This window comes from Bos indicus, chromosome 10, assembly GCF_029378745.1.
Source record: "Bos indicus isolate NIAB-ARS_2022 breed Sahiwal x Tharparkar chromosome 10, NIAB-ARS_B.indTharparkar_mat_pri_1.0, whole genome shotgun sequence".
NCBI classification, from domain to species: Eukaryota; Metazoa; Chordata; class Mammalia; order Artiodactyla; family Bovidae; genus Bos; species Bos indicus.
Window position 1 is genome coordinate 21,839,204 of NC_091769.1, and position 16,427 is coordinate 21,855,630.

Consider the following 16,427-nt stretch of genomic DNA (forward strand, 5'->3'; position numbering starts at 1 on the left):
CTTGCCTTGGCCATAGGCGGTTCTGTCCTAGCATCCTGAGATCCAGGAGTGAAGCTTCACCTGCCGCTGACCTGAAGAGGCCGGGGCCAGGCATCCTGGAGGGGTCAGTGCCTGCGGCGTCCACAGGAGGGCAGTGTGGCAACTCAGAGGCCAGGACTCCAGTACCCCCTTACTTTCTCTATCAGAACCCTTCTCCTGCAACCCCTCCCCTCCCTTCTTCCTTCCTGGAGTTATTCCAGGGCTGTTCACCAACCCCCATAAAGGGGCAGACTACGGAAGCTCTTGACTTTTCCCTCTCTGCAGCTGGAAGACTAAGGCTTGTCATCCTGTCGCGCCCATAGTCCCACCCGTTTAAGTACAGGTGGCCTGGGTGGAAGTGTGAAAAGTGCGAAGGGGAAAGGGACTGGGCGGCGGTATCCTTGGCCCTGAGCGTGGCAGGCTTTGCCTCCGCCTCTCAGTTCTCCGGGCTTGGTTTGCAGTGCCAACACCTGGCACGAGGGGGCGCTACCACCCTGCAAACCCTGCCCAGCCGGTCTCTGCTGCAGTTTGGGCTGCTCCTAGCCTGAGAGGATGGGGTGGGATCCTCTGGTCCCCTTCTCCAGCTTTCTTCCCTCCAGAATTTATGGGCAGTTTTGTGCAGGCGTATGGTAGTTGGGAGGACCTCTGGCGCACAGGTCAGTAGAGTGGAGAAGACACTCTGAGGACACCTGGGATGAAGCTTAGAGGGATGAAGGGAAGAGAGACCTTCCTGCCGGTGCTCCAGGGTCCTGGTGCCGGCTGTCCTGAGTGTGCAGCCTAGAGGATTGGTATTTCCAGAAGAGCTGGGCTGACACAACCCAATACCAATCATCCTCCGATTAAGGGCAGGCTGTGGGGTTAGGGCTTCCCTGGTGGCTCAGATGGTAAAGAATCTGCCTGCAATGCGGGAGGACCTGGGTTCGATCCCTGGATTGGGAAGATCCCCTGCAGGAGGGCATGGCAACCCACTGCAGTATTCTTGCCTATGGACAGAAGAGCCTGGCCGGCTGCAGTCTACGGGCTGCAGAGTCGGACACAACTGAGTGACTAAGCACAGCAGTGGGTAGGGTTGGCACATAAGGAGGAGGTTTGTAGGGACAGAGCAGCTGTTCTGGAGATATGAATCTCTTCCCTCAATACAGTTTCTTTCTTTTTTGAACCTTTTAAAGATTGAGGTGAAATATACAGTAAATTTTCTAAAAATGTAATAAACGTAAGTGCTCATATAGGTTTTGTAACCTGTATATTTACTATGTCACATACTTCTTGCACATGTATAGAATACTTATGTATTCACAACTACAGCTGTTTTTTTAAAAAATATTTATTGAAAACTTTTTATTTTGTATTGCATGTGCACGTTAGTTGCTCAGTCTTGTCCGACTCTGCAACCCTATGGATTGTAGCCCATCAGGCTCCTCTGTCCATAGAATTCTCCAGGCAAGAATGCTGAAGTGGGTTGCCATTCCCTTTTCCAGGGAATCTTCCTGACTCGGGGATCAAACCTGGGTCTCCTGCATTGCAGACAGATTGTTTGCCCTGGGAAGCCATTTTATATTGGGGTAGAGCCAGTTAACAGTGTTGTGATAGTTTCAAGGGCACAGCAAAGGGACTCAGCCATACATATACAATATTTATGTATTTGACTGTGCTGGATCTTTGTTTCGGCACATGGGATCTTGAGTTGTGGCATGCAGGATATAGTTCACTGACCAGGGATCAAACCTTGGCCCCTTGTACTGGGACCACGTAGTAGTCTTAGCCTTGGGACCACCAGGGAAGTCTGTAACTACAGCTGTTTATGTATGTACATCACAGCTCTCACTGGCAATTCAAGTCAGCCAACTTTTATTAAGAGGGGCTCTTGTGTACCTAGCACCATTCTACTCTTTTCTAAGGAGGTGAGAACAGAAGGTTTGTCCGGTGGCTGTGACGGGATCAGCGGTGTTAACGGATCTTGGTCATTCCTCCACAGAAAGGGCAATGGCTGGCTGTATGATCTACCCGAAGTGCCCGTATTCTTGGAATCCAAAATGGGATGAAATATCTGCTGTGTCTGAATATACAAACTCATGGAACCTCAGGAAGATATTGTGGGACCCAGGGTATTGGGTCAGGGCAGCCACGCTCCTAGCACAGAGCCAGGCACTGAGCGGCCCAGGAGAGTGTTTTGAGGCATTGATCTTGCTTGCTGGCCTGGGGCTACATGTCTCTGGAAGCTGGGCGCAGGGTGACGTCTTTGACCACAGGCTGGATCGAGATGAGCTGGAGCCTGTCGCGTGTGTGTGAATCTGCTGGGCCCTTCTGAGGCCCCCGTCTTTCCCCTGCTTTGTGGTCAGCCTGGCCTTGCGCTGCCCAGACCCCATCCTGCCCCAGAGCAGGGAAGTGGCCCTAGCGGGAAATCAAGTGAGGGTGCAGGAAGTGATCCATGGTGAGGCAGCTTCCAGACCTGGCCCGGTCCCTGAGTCAGTGAGCTACTTCAGGCTAAGGACGTGGTTCCTTCAAGTCACTACAGTGTGGTCACCTCTTCTTTCCCCCCTACGGCCCCTCCAGACTATCCTCACGCCTATCCAGGTGTGACTCTTTGGGAGCAGGAAACTGGTCTTTTCCTCTCTAAGCCACAAAGTCCCATTGGAGTTAGGGAACCTGGGGAGACCTGGCCTTAGTCTGGAGGCAGAAAATCTGCTCCCTTGGGGTTTGGTGGCAGCCCCGGGCCTGGGGTGCCCAGTCCTGTTGTGGAACCGCAGGGTCCAGGTCTGGTGAGGGATAGGGGAGGACAGAGGGGGCTGGGCCTGGCTGGGGAAGGCTGGCCTGGAAGGCACCCAGCCACGGCCCTGGGCCAGGGTGGAAAATATGTGTGTGAGCTCATTTGGAAGGTGGCTTCTGGCCAGGCAGGCCTGCCTCCTTTCCAAGCCCTGGCTGCTCAGCCTCCTCGAAGAAGGCTGCCTCTGGGTCTCCCCAGTTTCCCAAGACTGTTTGAGGGAGGCAAGCAGAGACTTGGGGGGTGGGTTAGTGGGGGTATGGGGACCACGGAACAATGGAGCAACCTCACCTGGGGTTTCCCTGGAGCCTCAGGGTATGGGAACCACCCTGAAGGCCTCCTCCTCCCCCTAGGCTCCTGCCTCAGACTCTGACCTCCCTCATCCCTCCCCCACCTTCAGCACAGGAGCTTCGGGAAATGTAGGTTCGATCTATCTCTGGGTCAGATGGATCCCCCGGAGGAGGAAATGGCAACCTGCTCCAGTATTCTTACATAAAGAATCCCATGGACTGAGGAGGGCTGCAGTTCATGGGGTCACAGTGAGTCAGACACGACTGAAGTGACTTAGTACACACACACATCCCTCCCCTAGCTGCTGCCTTTGTCCCATTCAGTTCTTCTGGCTTCTCAATGCTATGCCTCTTCCATTCTGTCAGAATACCTGTTCTTGCCCCTAAGCAGGAAGATGACTCCTGGCCAAGCAGATTCCTGAGGAACAGCCCTTCTGCCCTGTGCTCCTGTGACATCGCACAGCAGACAAGCACACATATGCTGACAGATTCCACAGAACGCACACTGCCATGCCCATGCCCAGCTACGTGGGGATTCACACTGGAAGGGACACCAAAGAGACATGGTCAGAATCTGCTTGTATAGGAAAAAAAGTCAGACAGGACTGGGTTTTAATTTTGGACTACCAAGCTGGGAGCTTGAGCAAATCTTATCTGGGCCTCAGTTTCCACATATGTAAAATGGGGGCAATGTCAGTGCCTGTGTCCTTGAGTGTTGTGTGAGGACCTCAGCAAGTATTAGTTTCCCACCATCTCCTTTTAGCTGGAAAAGGAAGTGGGGATACAGAGTAGAGAGAGGACTGGGAAGTCCGTCAGACTGTGGGGAGATGGGGGCTGGCGGGGAAGGACGGGGAAGGACCAGCCCAGCTGCCAGATTGTGTGTGGGGGTCACTCTGCTCAGTCCCCTCTCCTCTAGAGAGCTCAGCTCCACTTAGGGCTTCCCCTCTCTTTTCCATCCCATGGACCCAGCGCCTGGCTGGCAGCCTTGGAGGCATAGGCCCAGATGATGGCAGGAACCTCCAGGAGGGAGGTGATGCCAAGGGTGTCCGTGGCTCCCCCGGAAACGTGTGGGGTGCTGTGGTGGGCAGAGTATAGCCTGTGTTCTGTGTTTGCCCCCAGTCCAGTCTCCCGAGAGCCTGCTACCCTGGGTTTTGCCCAAACCTCCTTGCAGATTCCCCTTGGCTCCCTTCTGGCTGCTCTAACTCACATGTGCTGCTTTCGAATAAAGGAACTTGGAACCACAGAAACTGGGTCAGGCCCAATGGACAAAGCAGGGTAGGGCCAGTGAATGCAGTGTTTGCAGGTCTCTCGGGAGCCACGGGGCCTCTGGTCTCCCCTCACCAGCCTGAGCTGATGGTTCACTCAGCTGGGGCCGGGTGGGGTCCCCCAGCTGCCTCACTGGGCTGGATCCCTCAGACCCAAGGCACGTCAGAAGCACGGGACTTGCGGCCTCCACCCTGCAATTCTCCCTGCTTGCGAAGCCTCTTCCACCTCTTCCCCCTTTGTCTCTGGTCCTCCATTCCATCTCTCCCCCTTGGCTTCAGAGAGCATCTTGTGATTCCAGAATCAGGGCCAAACAATTTCCTCGTGATGGGGAAACCACAGTCCAGCCACGGGAGCCCCAGGCTCCCCCCGCTCTTCCCTCTGGCAGTCCCCCACTCCCCGTGCTCCTCTGCTGGCTCCAGCTGTGTTTTGCAGAACTCCCACTGGATAACATCTGTAATTGCCTCCAGATGTGAGCCACAAAAACACAAAGGGGCCATGAGCTCATCTTTGAGCTCCTTGCCACACGCATGGGCCCCACTGCCCCCAGACGCCCCTGACTTCTCAGGGTCCCCATCCCCTCTGGTGAGGGTGGCAGGGAGGTGGTATCCAACCCCACAGAGATGCACAGGCCGTGCCAAACAGCTGTTGGCAGGAGAGGCGCAGGAGGCCAGGCGTAGGGTCAGGGTTCCTGGCTGGCAGGAAGGTGGGGTACCCCTTCTGCCAAAGCAATCACACCCGCCAGCCCTGAATAGCAGCTGGATAGAACGCCTGGCCTAGGTGGGGCCCGGGCTCTTGGAGGCAGGCCGTGGAGGGGGCCTGGGCTGGAGCCCGGGGAGGGCCGGGCTGAGGCAGGAAGGGAAGGAGGGAAGAATGAGCGCTGCTCCCCTTCAGCTGAGCTGACTCAGCAGCTGATTCTTCCCTCCAGGCTGCTTTGGTGGAAGGGTGGGTCAACAGCCTGGGAACCCTGTCTAGGGCATCAGTTTCTAGGGAAAGAGGAAACAAAGCCTTGTCATTCTGCTCTTCCTATCTGACCATCCTGCCTCTCCTGGGCAACTGGGGTGAGATTCTCATTTGGCCAGATAGGCTGCTCCTAACTGGCCATGCGGCAACCTTCTCCCTTCTTGACTCTTCTGTCCCTGCTGGGGAGCCCCGGGCCTGGTAGAGGCTGAGGTCCTGAGGGCTGGGGAGAAGGGCCTGCCCCGGAGCCTTAGGCTGACTGTGACGGGGGATCCCCCAGCAGCCAGCACGAGGCCTGAGGAAACAGAGGGTCTGCGGCTGGGTCACACGACAGGGTAACGCAATTTAGGAAGATTTTCCGAGTAGCCTCAGCTTGGCCACTTCCTCTTGCCTTTGTCGTCCTGGGCCTGAGGCCACGTTAGGGTACAGTAGCTTTAGCTGGCCTCCGTGGACCACTCCCCTGCCCACCAAAAGCATGCCCGCCTCCCCCCCAGCTCTGGAGCCTGCATCCCTTTTGTCCACTGAGAATAAACATATTCCTTTATAAAAAATACCAAAATCCCGCCTCACGGAAAACACTGCGGGCCCCCCGCTGCTTTCCATTCCCCTCGCAGCCACATCCCAGGCACACAAACTGCAGCCACACAAAGAATGTGAAACACTGTTTATTCTTCGTGGAAAGGTTGAACAAGGTCAAAAATGTCCTTAGAGGGCAATGACCCAGCCCCGCCCTGCAGGTTCCTGGGGTCGGATGCCTCTGCCCCCCACCCCCACCCCACCCCATGCCCCTTGTTAACAAAAAGGAACGATTTGAAGGGAATTCATATATAATAATTATAATAAAAATATACATTAAACAAAACAAAAACCCCAAACAAGACAACTTTAGCCGAACTGCCAGCACCGTTCACCCCATTTCTCCCACCCCCCTGCCCCCCCACCCCTGACATCCCTTTCCTCTCACTGCCCCACAGGGCCTCTCATGCTCCCGAGTCTCTGGTACCATGACCACCCTCGGTGGCCGAAGGAGACTTCAAACAGGTGGGCTGGGTGGGAGTGGGGCAGGGCACCTGTAGGAAGGGCCGAGTGGCGGGGGGCATCGGAAAGCGAGGGGCTAACCTGACGGAGACGCGCAGGCAGGTGCCCTTTTGCAGAAGATGGCTGAGGCAGGCTGATCCTCGGCTCCCTAACGAGGTGGCTGCTCTCATAAAAAGTCCCAAGTCGCCGATCCCCGACGGGCACCCTCTCTGCCCCTTTCTCTGGCTGCCTGCCTTGCCCTCCATGCTGTCTGATTGAAGCCAGGGCACCCAAACAGAAGCAGGTGTGCCTCTCTCGAGCCCTTCCTGAGAGCTCCAATGAAAAGTGCCCTCTCCCGGGTACCACAGCCCACCCTGTGGCGGCCCTGCCTGGCCCTCAGCCATCCACTCCTGCTGCGCCTCCCTGGTTCGCCTTTTGGTCCTGCCCTGTCCCCTCTGACTACTCTGCCCCTGGGTCCCTACTCCAGCTGCCTGCATTATGAGCGAGGTTCTTTCTCTGTGGCCCCCAGGCTTACCCCCTGGGGCTCGTGGGCCCCACCCCGGTGGCTGCACCCCTAGTCTAAGCTCTTCCAACCTTGACATCCCCATCCGAGGCTAAGGTAGGGAGGGTAGGGCTGTCAAGGGTTTCTGCAGCCCCAGTTTAGTCCTAATGGCTCAGGCTCCTTCTATGGAAGTTCTCAGGGGCTGGTGGGGCAGAGGCAGATGTTTGAGGAGAGGACTGGCCCTCGCTTAGCTTTCCTCCCAAGGTCTTAGGGTGGCTCTGTAACCCACACTCTCTCACTCAGGGTCACCTCCCACCACAATAGGATTAGATTTCTTTTAGCCAGAGAGAGTGGTGGGAGGCTGCCAACTGGGTACACCTAGGGGATTGCGGGGCTGAAGTGCCCAGAGCCTCCTGAGGTCAGAGTTCAGAGGTTAAAGGTATGTCAGGGAATGGAAAAGGAGCAGATGACCCCATGTGACCTTTACCAGCGAGGTCTGAGGGTCCTGCCTTCAAGTGCAGAGCCCAGACATTCAGATGGGGCTGAACACACACCAAGCCATGGGGGCCCCTGAGGGGCAGGGTCTGGGAGGGCGGCCCCTGCTCAGCCCCTGGGGGGACCCATCTAGGGAAGAAGCAATGCCAGCGTGGAGGGTGGGAGAGGCCAGTCATGGGACAGAGAAAAAGGGACAGGGGGAGGCTGGGGATGGGGCTGGGGCCGGGCGGGAGCAGCCCACCCACCACCACCTGCTGCCACTGGCCTTCGGAGGCAAAGTCCTCGTGGTAGGAGTGGGCGGGCGGCAGTGGGGGTCAGACCTTGTCCAGCAGGGAGCGCTGGCAGTAGAGCAGTCGCTTGGGGGTCCCGTGACGTCTGAAGAAGAAGACGGCGAGGCCCACCGCCAGCACCAGGAGCAGCAGCAGCACGGGGAGCACCACGGCGGCCGCGCTCACTGCCCCGCTGCCTTCCTCGTCCACCTCGATGATGATCACCTCCGTCTCCTCCTCAGTCCCCTCATCCGGCTGGCCCCCCGATGATGGGCAGCCCATCCAGTCCCGCAGGGCTGACTTGGGGTAGCCCGGCTCAACCTTCAGCTTCTGGTTGTTGAATTTCCAGTACTTGTTCCCCTTGTAGAAGTAAGTGAAGACTGCAGGGTCAGCAAGAGGGTGGCATGGAAGCCGCGAGGTGGACGCGGTGTCCGGAGAACAGCCAAAGAGAGAAGCAGAGCGGAAGAAAACTGTTAAGTGTGCAAGCTCGCTGAGTTCATCTCCTCATCTTTCTGAGCGCCCGTCTCCTCAGTTGTGAAGCCGGGTAACTATAGCACCAGGCTGAGAGAGCGGGGCAGATCGAAGAGTCTGAAGTGCAGGAAGCACTTAGGGCCTGGCACAGGGCTCCCCGGTTCTCAGCACATCCATTTTCTACCCGACACTCTCGGTCTTTCGTCCTGCTCTTCCTTAACTCCCTGTTCCTGTCCTCCCTTCACTGACACCTCCCGTACCCCTCTCACCTTCGTCACTGCCCATGAATGACCCTCTGGGAGACTCAGGGATTCCTTCCCAGACCTTGATGTTTTTGGGGTATTCACTTTCCACTATCCTGAGCTCCTCGTTGAAACGGTAGTACCTAGAGGAGAGGCGGGGAAAGGAAGCGGCTTGACACTGGGCACATCCTCCAAGGGGAGTGACCTGGGACTGAATTCACCAGTGAGCAAAGGGTGGGGGACAGGGGTTTTGACTAATGAGGGCCTGCAGCTGAAAGCAGCGGAAGCTGGGGGTGGAAGGGAGGGCCCAAGCTGCAAGGAGCCACCAGCAGCCCTTAATGACAGTGCCTGGCAGCTGGGGCGGAGGCATGGTGCTGGGGGCAGGAGGCGTCAAATGACCAGGTCTAAAATGATGGTGACCGGGTCATATCCCACTCACTCAGCACCCGATGGAGGCTGCCTGTTGCTAGGCAACAGCAGAGGCTCAGCCAGTGCCTTCTTCAGGGAGACATCTCGGGGGGCAAGTGGGTCTTCCACTAGAATTGAGGGAATCTGGTGGGTGGTGTATGGAGGAAGGCGAAGTCTTACTTGTTTCCTCGGAAGAAATAGGTCTTTCCATTGGGCATCCAGAAGAGAGCAGCATCAATCCTGTCAGTAGGCAGTCCTCGGCCCAGCTCCTTAATGTGCTTGGGGTAGCCAGGCTCCAGGGAAGCTTCATCAAACACCCAGTGCTTGTCTCCTGGGGCGGGGAGGGGAGGGCAGGATCTCATTCCACCTGGGGTCTTTGGAGGAGCCAAGTGGAACATGCTCCTCCAGGGAGCCCCGCCCACACCCAAAGACTATGGCAGAATGTCTGGTTACCTTTGAAGAAGACAAACTTGCCATCCTTCCTCTCATAGGCAGTGTTGATGGATGCGGGCAGGCCCCGCCAGAACTGGCCGATGGGCATGGGGTATCCGTCCATCACCTGGTTTTTCCTTACGCGCCAGAACCAACGCTCCTGGGAGGCAGTTCATTCAGTCTTTAGCTTTGTCCTCCAGCTCAGTCCCCAAAGCTCCCCCACTGCCTCAGTTTTATAGGTTGACTTCCCTGGTGGCTCAGATGGTAAAGCGTCTGCCTACAATGTGGGACACCCAGGTTCAATCCCTGGGTTGGGAAGATCTCCTGGAGAAGGCAATGGCAACCCACTCCAGTATTCTTGCCTGGAAAACCCCAAGGATGGAGGAGCCTGGCGGGTTACAGTCCACGGGGTTGCAAAGAGTTGGACACGACTAAGCGACTTCACTTTCACCGTGTTTTGTCCTCCAGCTTTGGTGTCCACCCTGCCACCCGGTCACAGAGCCCTTTTGTCCCCCACACCAGCCCACTTCTTCCTCTTACCTTGAAGACAAACATCTCCCCTCGAAGCATGGCCACGGTGTCAAAGTTCCCATCACAGATGTTGGGCCCGTAGGTGGGATTTTTGGGCTTATCGGGGACGGAAGGCCTGGAGGTGGTCCTGGGTTGAGGGGGCATCTTAGTGGGGGATCCTGACTTACTCCCTGGAACATGAGGGGCACTTCAGACTTTGGCAGAGAAGGAGGAAAGGACAGACACATGGGCAGAAAACACCTTGTGGGGAGACTGAAGCAATCAGCTGGGAAAGGACAGAAAGGGTGGGGTCAAAAGTGGGGGCGATGGAGGTGGAGTCATGGGGTGGGGGTGGGGGAACAAGAAGACTGTAGGGCATGAGGGAGGGGGAAATGCCCAGGCCAGAGAAAGCTGGAGGAGACAAGCAGCAGAGAGAAAGGAGCAGATGTGGGCATAGGTTAGTTACCATAAAGTTGCTGGATGCCCCGGCGGTCGTCATCAGGCAGCACGAAGTTCTCTGTGTCCATCCACTGGTAAAAGGGTGCCATGATGGCCGAGGGATCGTTGGAATGCTCAAGGCCCAGGGCATGGCCCAGCTCGTGCACAGCCACCAGAAAGATGTCATTCCCTGGAGGGACGGGACTGGTTATGATGGCAGCCTGGGTCCCTCCCCTCAGACTTGCACTTCCCCATCAGAAGTTTCACAGTGAAGCCTGCCTGCCAAATTTTCTACCCGAAGTGACCAAATCCTGAGTTCCAGCCTCATATCTGGCAAATGAGGCACAAAGCCAGTCAGCAACTCTTCTGGGTAGAGGAGAGACTGGCCGGATCCCAGTTCCAGCGAGGGTTGTGTTAAGAGAAGCTGAGGTCCTATCTGGGCCTCAGTTTCTCCCAGGAGCCAGACCCGACATTTGCCTGGAAAAGTGGCTGATGCAGATGCTTCAAAGTCTTTGACTGGGAAGTTAATTATTGGGCGAGAGAAGGGACCAGATGTAAATAGGTCAAAACAGGATTCCTGCCTTCCTTGGAAGTCAGACCAGGAGATCTTTGTGGTTCCCAACAAGCCCTGTGATTGGGGGTGGGGGGGTGTCTGAGGTTTGGGGAGGAGGCCAGAGAACCCGCATGCAACGACTCTTGACTCTCGGAGGCATGAGAGACCCAAGGCTACCTCGCTCACCATTTAGATCCTCATTCCGGACAGTCCAGGGCTCGGCAGAGTCAAAGTGGGTGTCCCCTCCAATGTTGGGGCCTGGGAAGTAGGCATGGGCCAGGAAGCCACCCTCGCCATCGAAAGGCGTGCTGTCACCATGGAAGCCCTCAGCAAAGAAGATCATGATGTCGGCCTGCTTCTCGTGGCCCTCACGGATGTAGGCATAGGGTACCTCTCGGAAGCGCAGTGGCGTGGCACTCTCCCACACTCGGAATGCCTTGCGGATGGCCTCAAATGTGGCATACTCGCCCACCTTGGGGGTGTAGTTCTGGATGCTGAGGTCCAGCCACGTGGGGAGAGGATGAGAGTGTGTTAGGGGCAAAACTCTCCTTCCCTGTACTCTCCCAGGTCTGACTGAGCCGCCCAGCCATCTTTGTCTGACCCGGCACTTCTGCCGTCTCACGATGCCTCTGCCCCAGGAACCAAGGGCCTTCTGGCCATGGAATATACCCTCCAGGGACTGCACCTCTCTCCAGGATGGGAGCCATTTTCCTCCCTACTCCCAAGGATGCTTTGCAGGAACAGGGGTGAGTACGGAAGGGGGCCTCTGAGTCTCTAAGCATCCCTGATAGGGAAGGGTAACGTGATGTGAGAAAGGCCGCTTGCCTGTTGGACTCACCAGAAAGTGATCTCGTTATGCTGCCATTTGAGTCCCTGGATGGCATAGCGCTTCCTTCGAACATTGGCCTTGATTTCAGCCCCAAACTTGTCTGGAACACCACAGCGGGGGCGCCTCATGGCCCTGGGGTGGGTTGGGGTGTGGGGATTGTGGTCAGGAGTGTGCATGAAAGAACAACGTTGGTCTTCAGAGTAGAGGGGGAATGTCTGGCCTCAGGGTCCGTGTGGGGAAGAGTTAAGATCATGAGGTTCGGGTGAACAGGAGAGGGTCAGGATCATCTTGTGGGGATAAGGTACACGGGTAGGGTTAGGCATTTAAGGTGGCAACCTCTCTGCTGTGTCATGTGGGTGGGTGCTGGGCAGAATTCCTGCCAGGTTCTAGCACTTACTTCATGGTGTCTGCATCAGCCTTGCCTGTCACTCGCAGACCATAGAACCTCTGCATGGCAGCAATGGCAGCTGAGAGGGACTGGGGTGAGCGCTGTGTGTGGGTCCGCAGGTCTCCAGGGGGCAGGTAGCCATACTGCTGCAGCCAGGCCTGTGGGGAAAGGGGTGTGGCTTGGAGCATCCCCACCTGGCCCAAGGGGAGCCCCTGCCTCCTCACGGCACCTGGAACACACGCCTGGCTTGGCGTGGAAAGGGCCATGAGCTCCCAGCCTGGCTCTGGCAGTGGGTCTGGAAGAACTCCCAGGCTGGACCCAAACTCTGGCCCAGGTCCTAGAATGGCTGATCCTCTTGGAGGGGTAGGGAGCCACAGCTCCACGCTTTGGCTGTAACTCTTTTGATGGGAGCCCTGGTGGTTTAATTGAGTTCTAGGATGTCTTCTAAGAGCCGAGATCCCTTCCAGCTCTTTCCTCCTCTGTGTCAGTGTTCTTGTAAATACTGCATGTTCTACCTGAGGCTGGGGTATGTCCCATGGTAGATGGAGAAGGGAGAGGCTGAGGGGGCTCCACTTTGAGGCCTGGCATGAGGTTCTCCTGGGACAGGCATCCCTCCAGGATATACACAGCTCTGAGATCTTTTTGGAAGGAGGGCAGAAAAGAAGCTAGGGCTCAGGCTGACTGCTGAGAGAGGAAGCTGGGGTCTTTGGAGGCGGTGGGGATGTGACTAGACAAACAGCCAGGATCCTGCCACTGTCTCTACCCAGGCAGCAGGAGACCGAGGACTTGGGACCTAATATCCCATTTAAGGTTCTCAAAAGAGGGAGTGAGAGATTGAGGTGGTGGTTAGCATTAGGGTTAGTATTTTATTTAGTATTTTGGTGACTGTAGTTTATTTCAGGTATGGTTTGAATTGTTCATAATATAAAGGGTGGCATATTGCCTTAACATAACGTTATATTTTTGGTGTTTGATTGAAAGGTATACACACTGCAAAACCCTGTTGAGGAAAAAGTCAGCCTTTATTCTAAGAACAATAGAGTGTTTTCCTAAGGTTGGAAAAGTAAAAATGAGTCAAGTTATATATGGAACATAAACATGCTCAGAGCCTCGATGGGGAGATACTTCTAACCCTAACCCTAACTCTAGTCCCTGCTCCAGCTTTGCCTTCTTAAAAGAGTCCAGGGTGAGGGGCTACAGGTTCCTGGGATGCGAACTTGGAGCAGAGGTGCATCCCCTACTCCAGGTCATTAGGATGGCTCTACATGTGGCCCTTGCCTCCAGGGCCAGGCCTTAGGGATGGAGCAGTGCGCTTGCATTGGGGCTGGGGGTGATTCAGGAGCAGCTGACGGGACCTGAGCCCGCAGGGGCAAGAATTGCAACATGGTTCTGGGAAGTGATCCCCCAAGGCTGATGACGGGGAGTTAGGGATCAAGATGTAAACAACCCAGCTTTTCCTCAGCCAACAGGCCTGGCCAGAACAACCCCAGCACCACCCGCTCTGAGAGCCCCTCCTCGGGGTGGGGGAGGGGGAGCAAAGTTTAACCTCTGGGGAGCAGAGCAGGAGGCTCTTATCCCAGGCTGCTCTCTGGGGAGCTCTAAACCTGCCCTGACCTGTGCTGACTGATGCCACAGCTAGTGCCTGCAGGAGACCTGCTGTGGCCCTGTGCCCAAGTATGCAGGAAACTCCCTCTGCCCCTGGCCTCACCTGTAGGGTAGTCACACCCCTGGGCTTATGCCCTCTGTTAGGGGAGCAGCTGCTTTAACTTTGAGAAAAGATGGGAATGGCCCACTGCCGTTGGAGCCGGCAGAAAGACGGAGATCAGGCCCCGAAACGCTCAGGGGGGCAAAGCTCATAGGGCAGGATGACAGAAGGGAGGGCAGCAGAGAGGTGGGGGAAACCCACATCCGGGAGCTCTGGGATAAATCCCTCTTCGTGAAGAGTCTTTCAAGCAGGCAGACAGGTCTGAATATTCACACCCACCAACCTCCACCCCATCCATATGCAGTCGAGAAAGGTGGGGACTTAGTCAAGAAAGGGACTTTCTGGAGTCGAGTGAGCCGCAAGTCCTGGAAAGGAAGTGCCCCCCATTCCTCTCCTCCTCCCAGGCCTAGGCTCTGAGCAAAGCAAGAACCACAGAGGAGACTATGAGGTCTGAACCACAGAAGAGAGGACTCTTGTGTCTGCGGCCTAGTGGGGGAAGGGCCAAGTGCCAGATTGGCCAAGGGGAGGAGAGGGCTGTCCATCCAGGAGCTGGTGCAGGACTCCGGAGGTGCTAGAAGGGAGCTGGCGGCCTGAGACCTTGGGCCACCCCAGCTCTCTCTCCCTCCAGATAGGCCCGGAGAGAGAGCAACTATGTAGGATCAGAGAACTCAGTTGGCTGGCTTTGTCTTGAAAATTGAGAGGTGCAAGGTATTCCCCTAGGGGGAAGTCAAGGACAAGGAACCCTTTCCATTCCTGGGCCCACTTCTCTGGCCTTAGCATCCTGGAGAGGAGTTTGGGGGATCTCTGGCTCTTCTGCAGGCCCCTGGATCCCAGCCTCTGGGCCTGCTCCTCCCTCCTTCTGCCTCCCACCCCTCCAGGGCTCAGAAGCAAACGGTGGTTCTGGCATTGCGACTGCCCATGACCCACTTAATACAGAGCCAGGTCTGCCGCCCCTCCTCTAGGGGACCTAGTGGGGCAGGGGAGGGAAGGAAGGCAGGGCTGGTGAAGTTGGCAGCGGGAAGCCCCCCAGATGCCCAGGCTCCTTTTGTTAGGAGCTCTCCTCTTTAGGCCTCTGATGAAGACTCCAGGCCTGGAAACAGGGTGCCTCCTCCTGGACCAAGTCAGGCTTAGCCCGGGCAGATTTTCACTCTCCCTGGTCGCCCCCCTTCCGAGGGCCACACTTCTGTCAGCCTCAGATCCCTTCAGGACAGAGAGAGTGTGTTCTTTCTGGAGAGGTTTCCTCCGGGGGTGGGACCAGGGCCGGGACCAGGAGGGAGGAAGCCAAGTCCAGATCCCCTCCCCCTGCTCAGGGGCCCTTCCCTGCCCCTCCCGACCGCACCCAGGCCCTGGCCGAGCTGAGTGGGCTGGGATGGCCCAAAATAAGAAACTGATCAAATCCGTCTCCCACCTTCACCCCAAAATAAAAGAGAGAGGAAAAACTTCCTCAGACAACTCCCACGCGGCTTCCGGTGGGCCCGGTGGGCCAGCTTCGGGGAGGAGAGGCGGGGGGCAACCGAGTCAGCGAAGATCTGTGCGGGCGCCCTGGACCAGGCCCTCACCCCGCTCCCCGTACAACGCCCCCAAGTCTCCGTGCAATTAACACAAAAAAGCAATTAACCAAAACGCCTAAAGGCGCCGAAGGGGGAGCGGGGTGAGGCGGCGGCGGCCGGGTCGAGCCCCCAGCTCACAAGGAGAGCTTTGTGTGTCCGGAAACGCGGGCCAAGGCGCCAGCGCCGTGACCCTCGACGCCAGGGCTGCGGGCCGGGACGCTGAAGGACCTCTCGGGGAGGCGGGGGTGGGTTGGGGGCCGGGGCCGCTCCGCCGTCCACCCCCGACCGCACCTGGCAGCCGATGTGTCCGAAGAGGGTCGGGACTGCCCGGGAGGCGGCGGCGGAGGGCGCAGCGTGGGGGGCCCGGGCCGCGATCCCCTGAGCCTCGCGGCCGGCCGAGCGCCTGCGAGCTGGAAAGTTGAAGGAACAACAAACTAGCACAGGACAAGAAACCAGGACAGCGCGGGCTCTCAGCAGAGTCCAGATATTTATCAGGCTCCCGACCCGTTCCAGAACTGAGCTTAGAGCCCAGGGGAGCTGGGGAGGGGTCGGGAGGGGGCTCCGGCTGGAAAGCTCTTCCAAGGAAAGGAACGGGACAGAAAGTCGGCAGCGCGCAGTGAGTGGGGTAGTGGGTGGTTGGAGGAGGCAAAGTCGATGGACTTGAAAGTTTGGAGATGAGGACGGAAAGGAGAGGAAGTGGAGAGGAAGGGGGAACCTGCAGGCCGGAGGAGCCGGCATCCCGAGCGCTCGCCCCTCCGATCCGGGGCTGCTCTCTCGGAGACCCCCGGGCTCGCCTCCCCCGGCGCGACTCCGGATAGGGCCGGAGGAGCTCACTTACTTCGGGGCTGAAGCTGCTCTGGGCAGAGCTGAGGGAGGCGAGCGCGGAGGCGAGCGTGAGCACGGGGAGCAGCAGACTGCAGGCGGGTCGTGGGGCGGGAGACATGGTCCGCGACTGTCCGGGCAGCCGGGCCAAGCGGGCTCCGCGGCCGGGCCCAAGCCCTGGGGTCGCGCCGCCACTCCCTCGGGGCGCCTTTGTCTTCCGTAGGCACTGAATCTGGATTCCCAGAGCGCTGTCCACGTGGAGATGAGGGGATCGGTCTTGAAGGCGCCTGTTTGCTCGTCCCCCCTTTCCCGTTTTTTGATCTTTCTTCTGCTTAGTCGGCGAACTGGATTGCGAGCCCTCTCTTGCTCTCTTCTCTGGTCCCTCCCTTCCACAGCCTCCCTCCGCCCCCGCCCCTATGCCCTCCTTTCCCAGTGCGGACGTGGTTGTTTCAGCCTGAATCCAATTACAGCCAAAAGTCGGGTTAAAAAAAAAAAAAAAAAAAA

The 16,427-nt window shown here is 57.3% G+C and overlaps 2 protein-coding genes across 2 annotated transcripts in view; one reads left to right on the forward strand and one right to left on the reverse strand.

Moving 5' to 3' along the window:
• The window catches only part of RBM23 (RNA binding motif protein 23), a 48,201-nt gene extending 36,787 nt beyond the window's left edge, over positions 1 to 11,414 (forward strand). Inside the window, exon 15 of the mRNA XM_019968368.2 lies at positions 11,197 to 11,414. Coding sequence (XP_019823927.2) covers positions 11,197 to 11,399 — 203 coding nt within the window. The 3' untranslated portion in view covers positions 11,400 to 11,414. The remainder of the gene's footprint in view (positions 1 to 11,196) is intronic.
• Positions 5,942 to 16,312, reverse strand: MMP14 (matrix metallopeptidase 14). The gene is made up of 10 exons (XM_019968375.2): positions 15,940 to 16,312; positions 11,856 to 12,004; positions 11,468 to 11,590; positions 10,816 to 11,123; positions 10,105 to 10,266; positions 9,669 to 9,829; positions 9,150 to 9,288; positions 8,877 to 9,027; positions 8,316 to 8,431; positions 5,942 to 7,955 (listed from the first exon to the last, which is right to left on the reverse strand). The coding sequence occupies exons 1-10, from the start codon at positions 16,042 to 16,044 to the stop codon at positions 7,621 to 7,623; spliced, it is 1,749 nt and encodes a 582-aa protein (XP_019823934.1). The 5' UTR covers positions 16,045 to 16,312; the 3' UTR covers positions 5,942 to 7,620.
• Between the last annotated feature and the right edge of the window lie 115 nt (positions 16,313 to 16,427).

Excerpts from the sequence above, each read along its gene's own strand:
- MMP14 (XM_019968375.2), bottom strand. The coding sequence starts at position 16,044 with ATGTCTCCCGCCCCACGACCCGCCTGCAGTCTGCTGCTCCCCGTGCTC. Across the intron at positions 11,124-11,467 it reads CATAACGAGATCACTTTCTG|CATCCAGAACTACACCCCCA; the intron begins GTGAGTCCAACA and ends GCTGGACCTCAG. Across the intron at positions 8,432-8,876 it reads TATTTCTTCCGAGGAAACAA|GTACTACCGTTTCAACGAGG; the intron begins GTAAGACTTCGC and ends CCTCTCCTCTAG.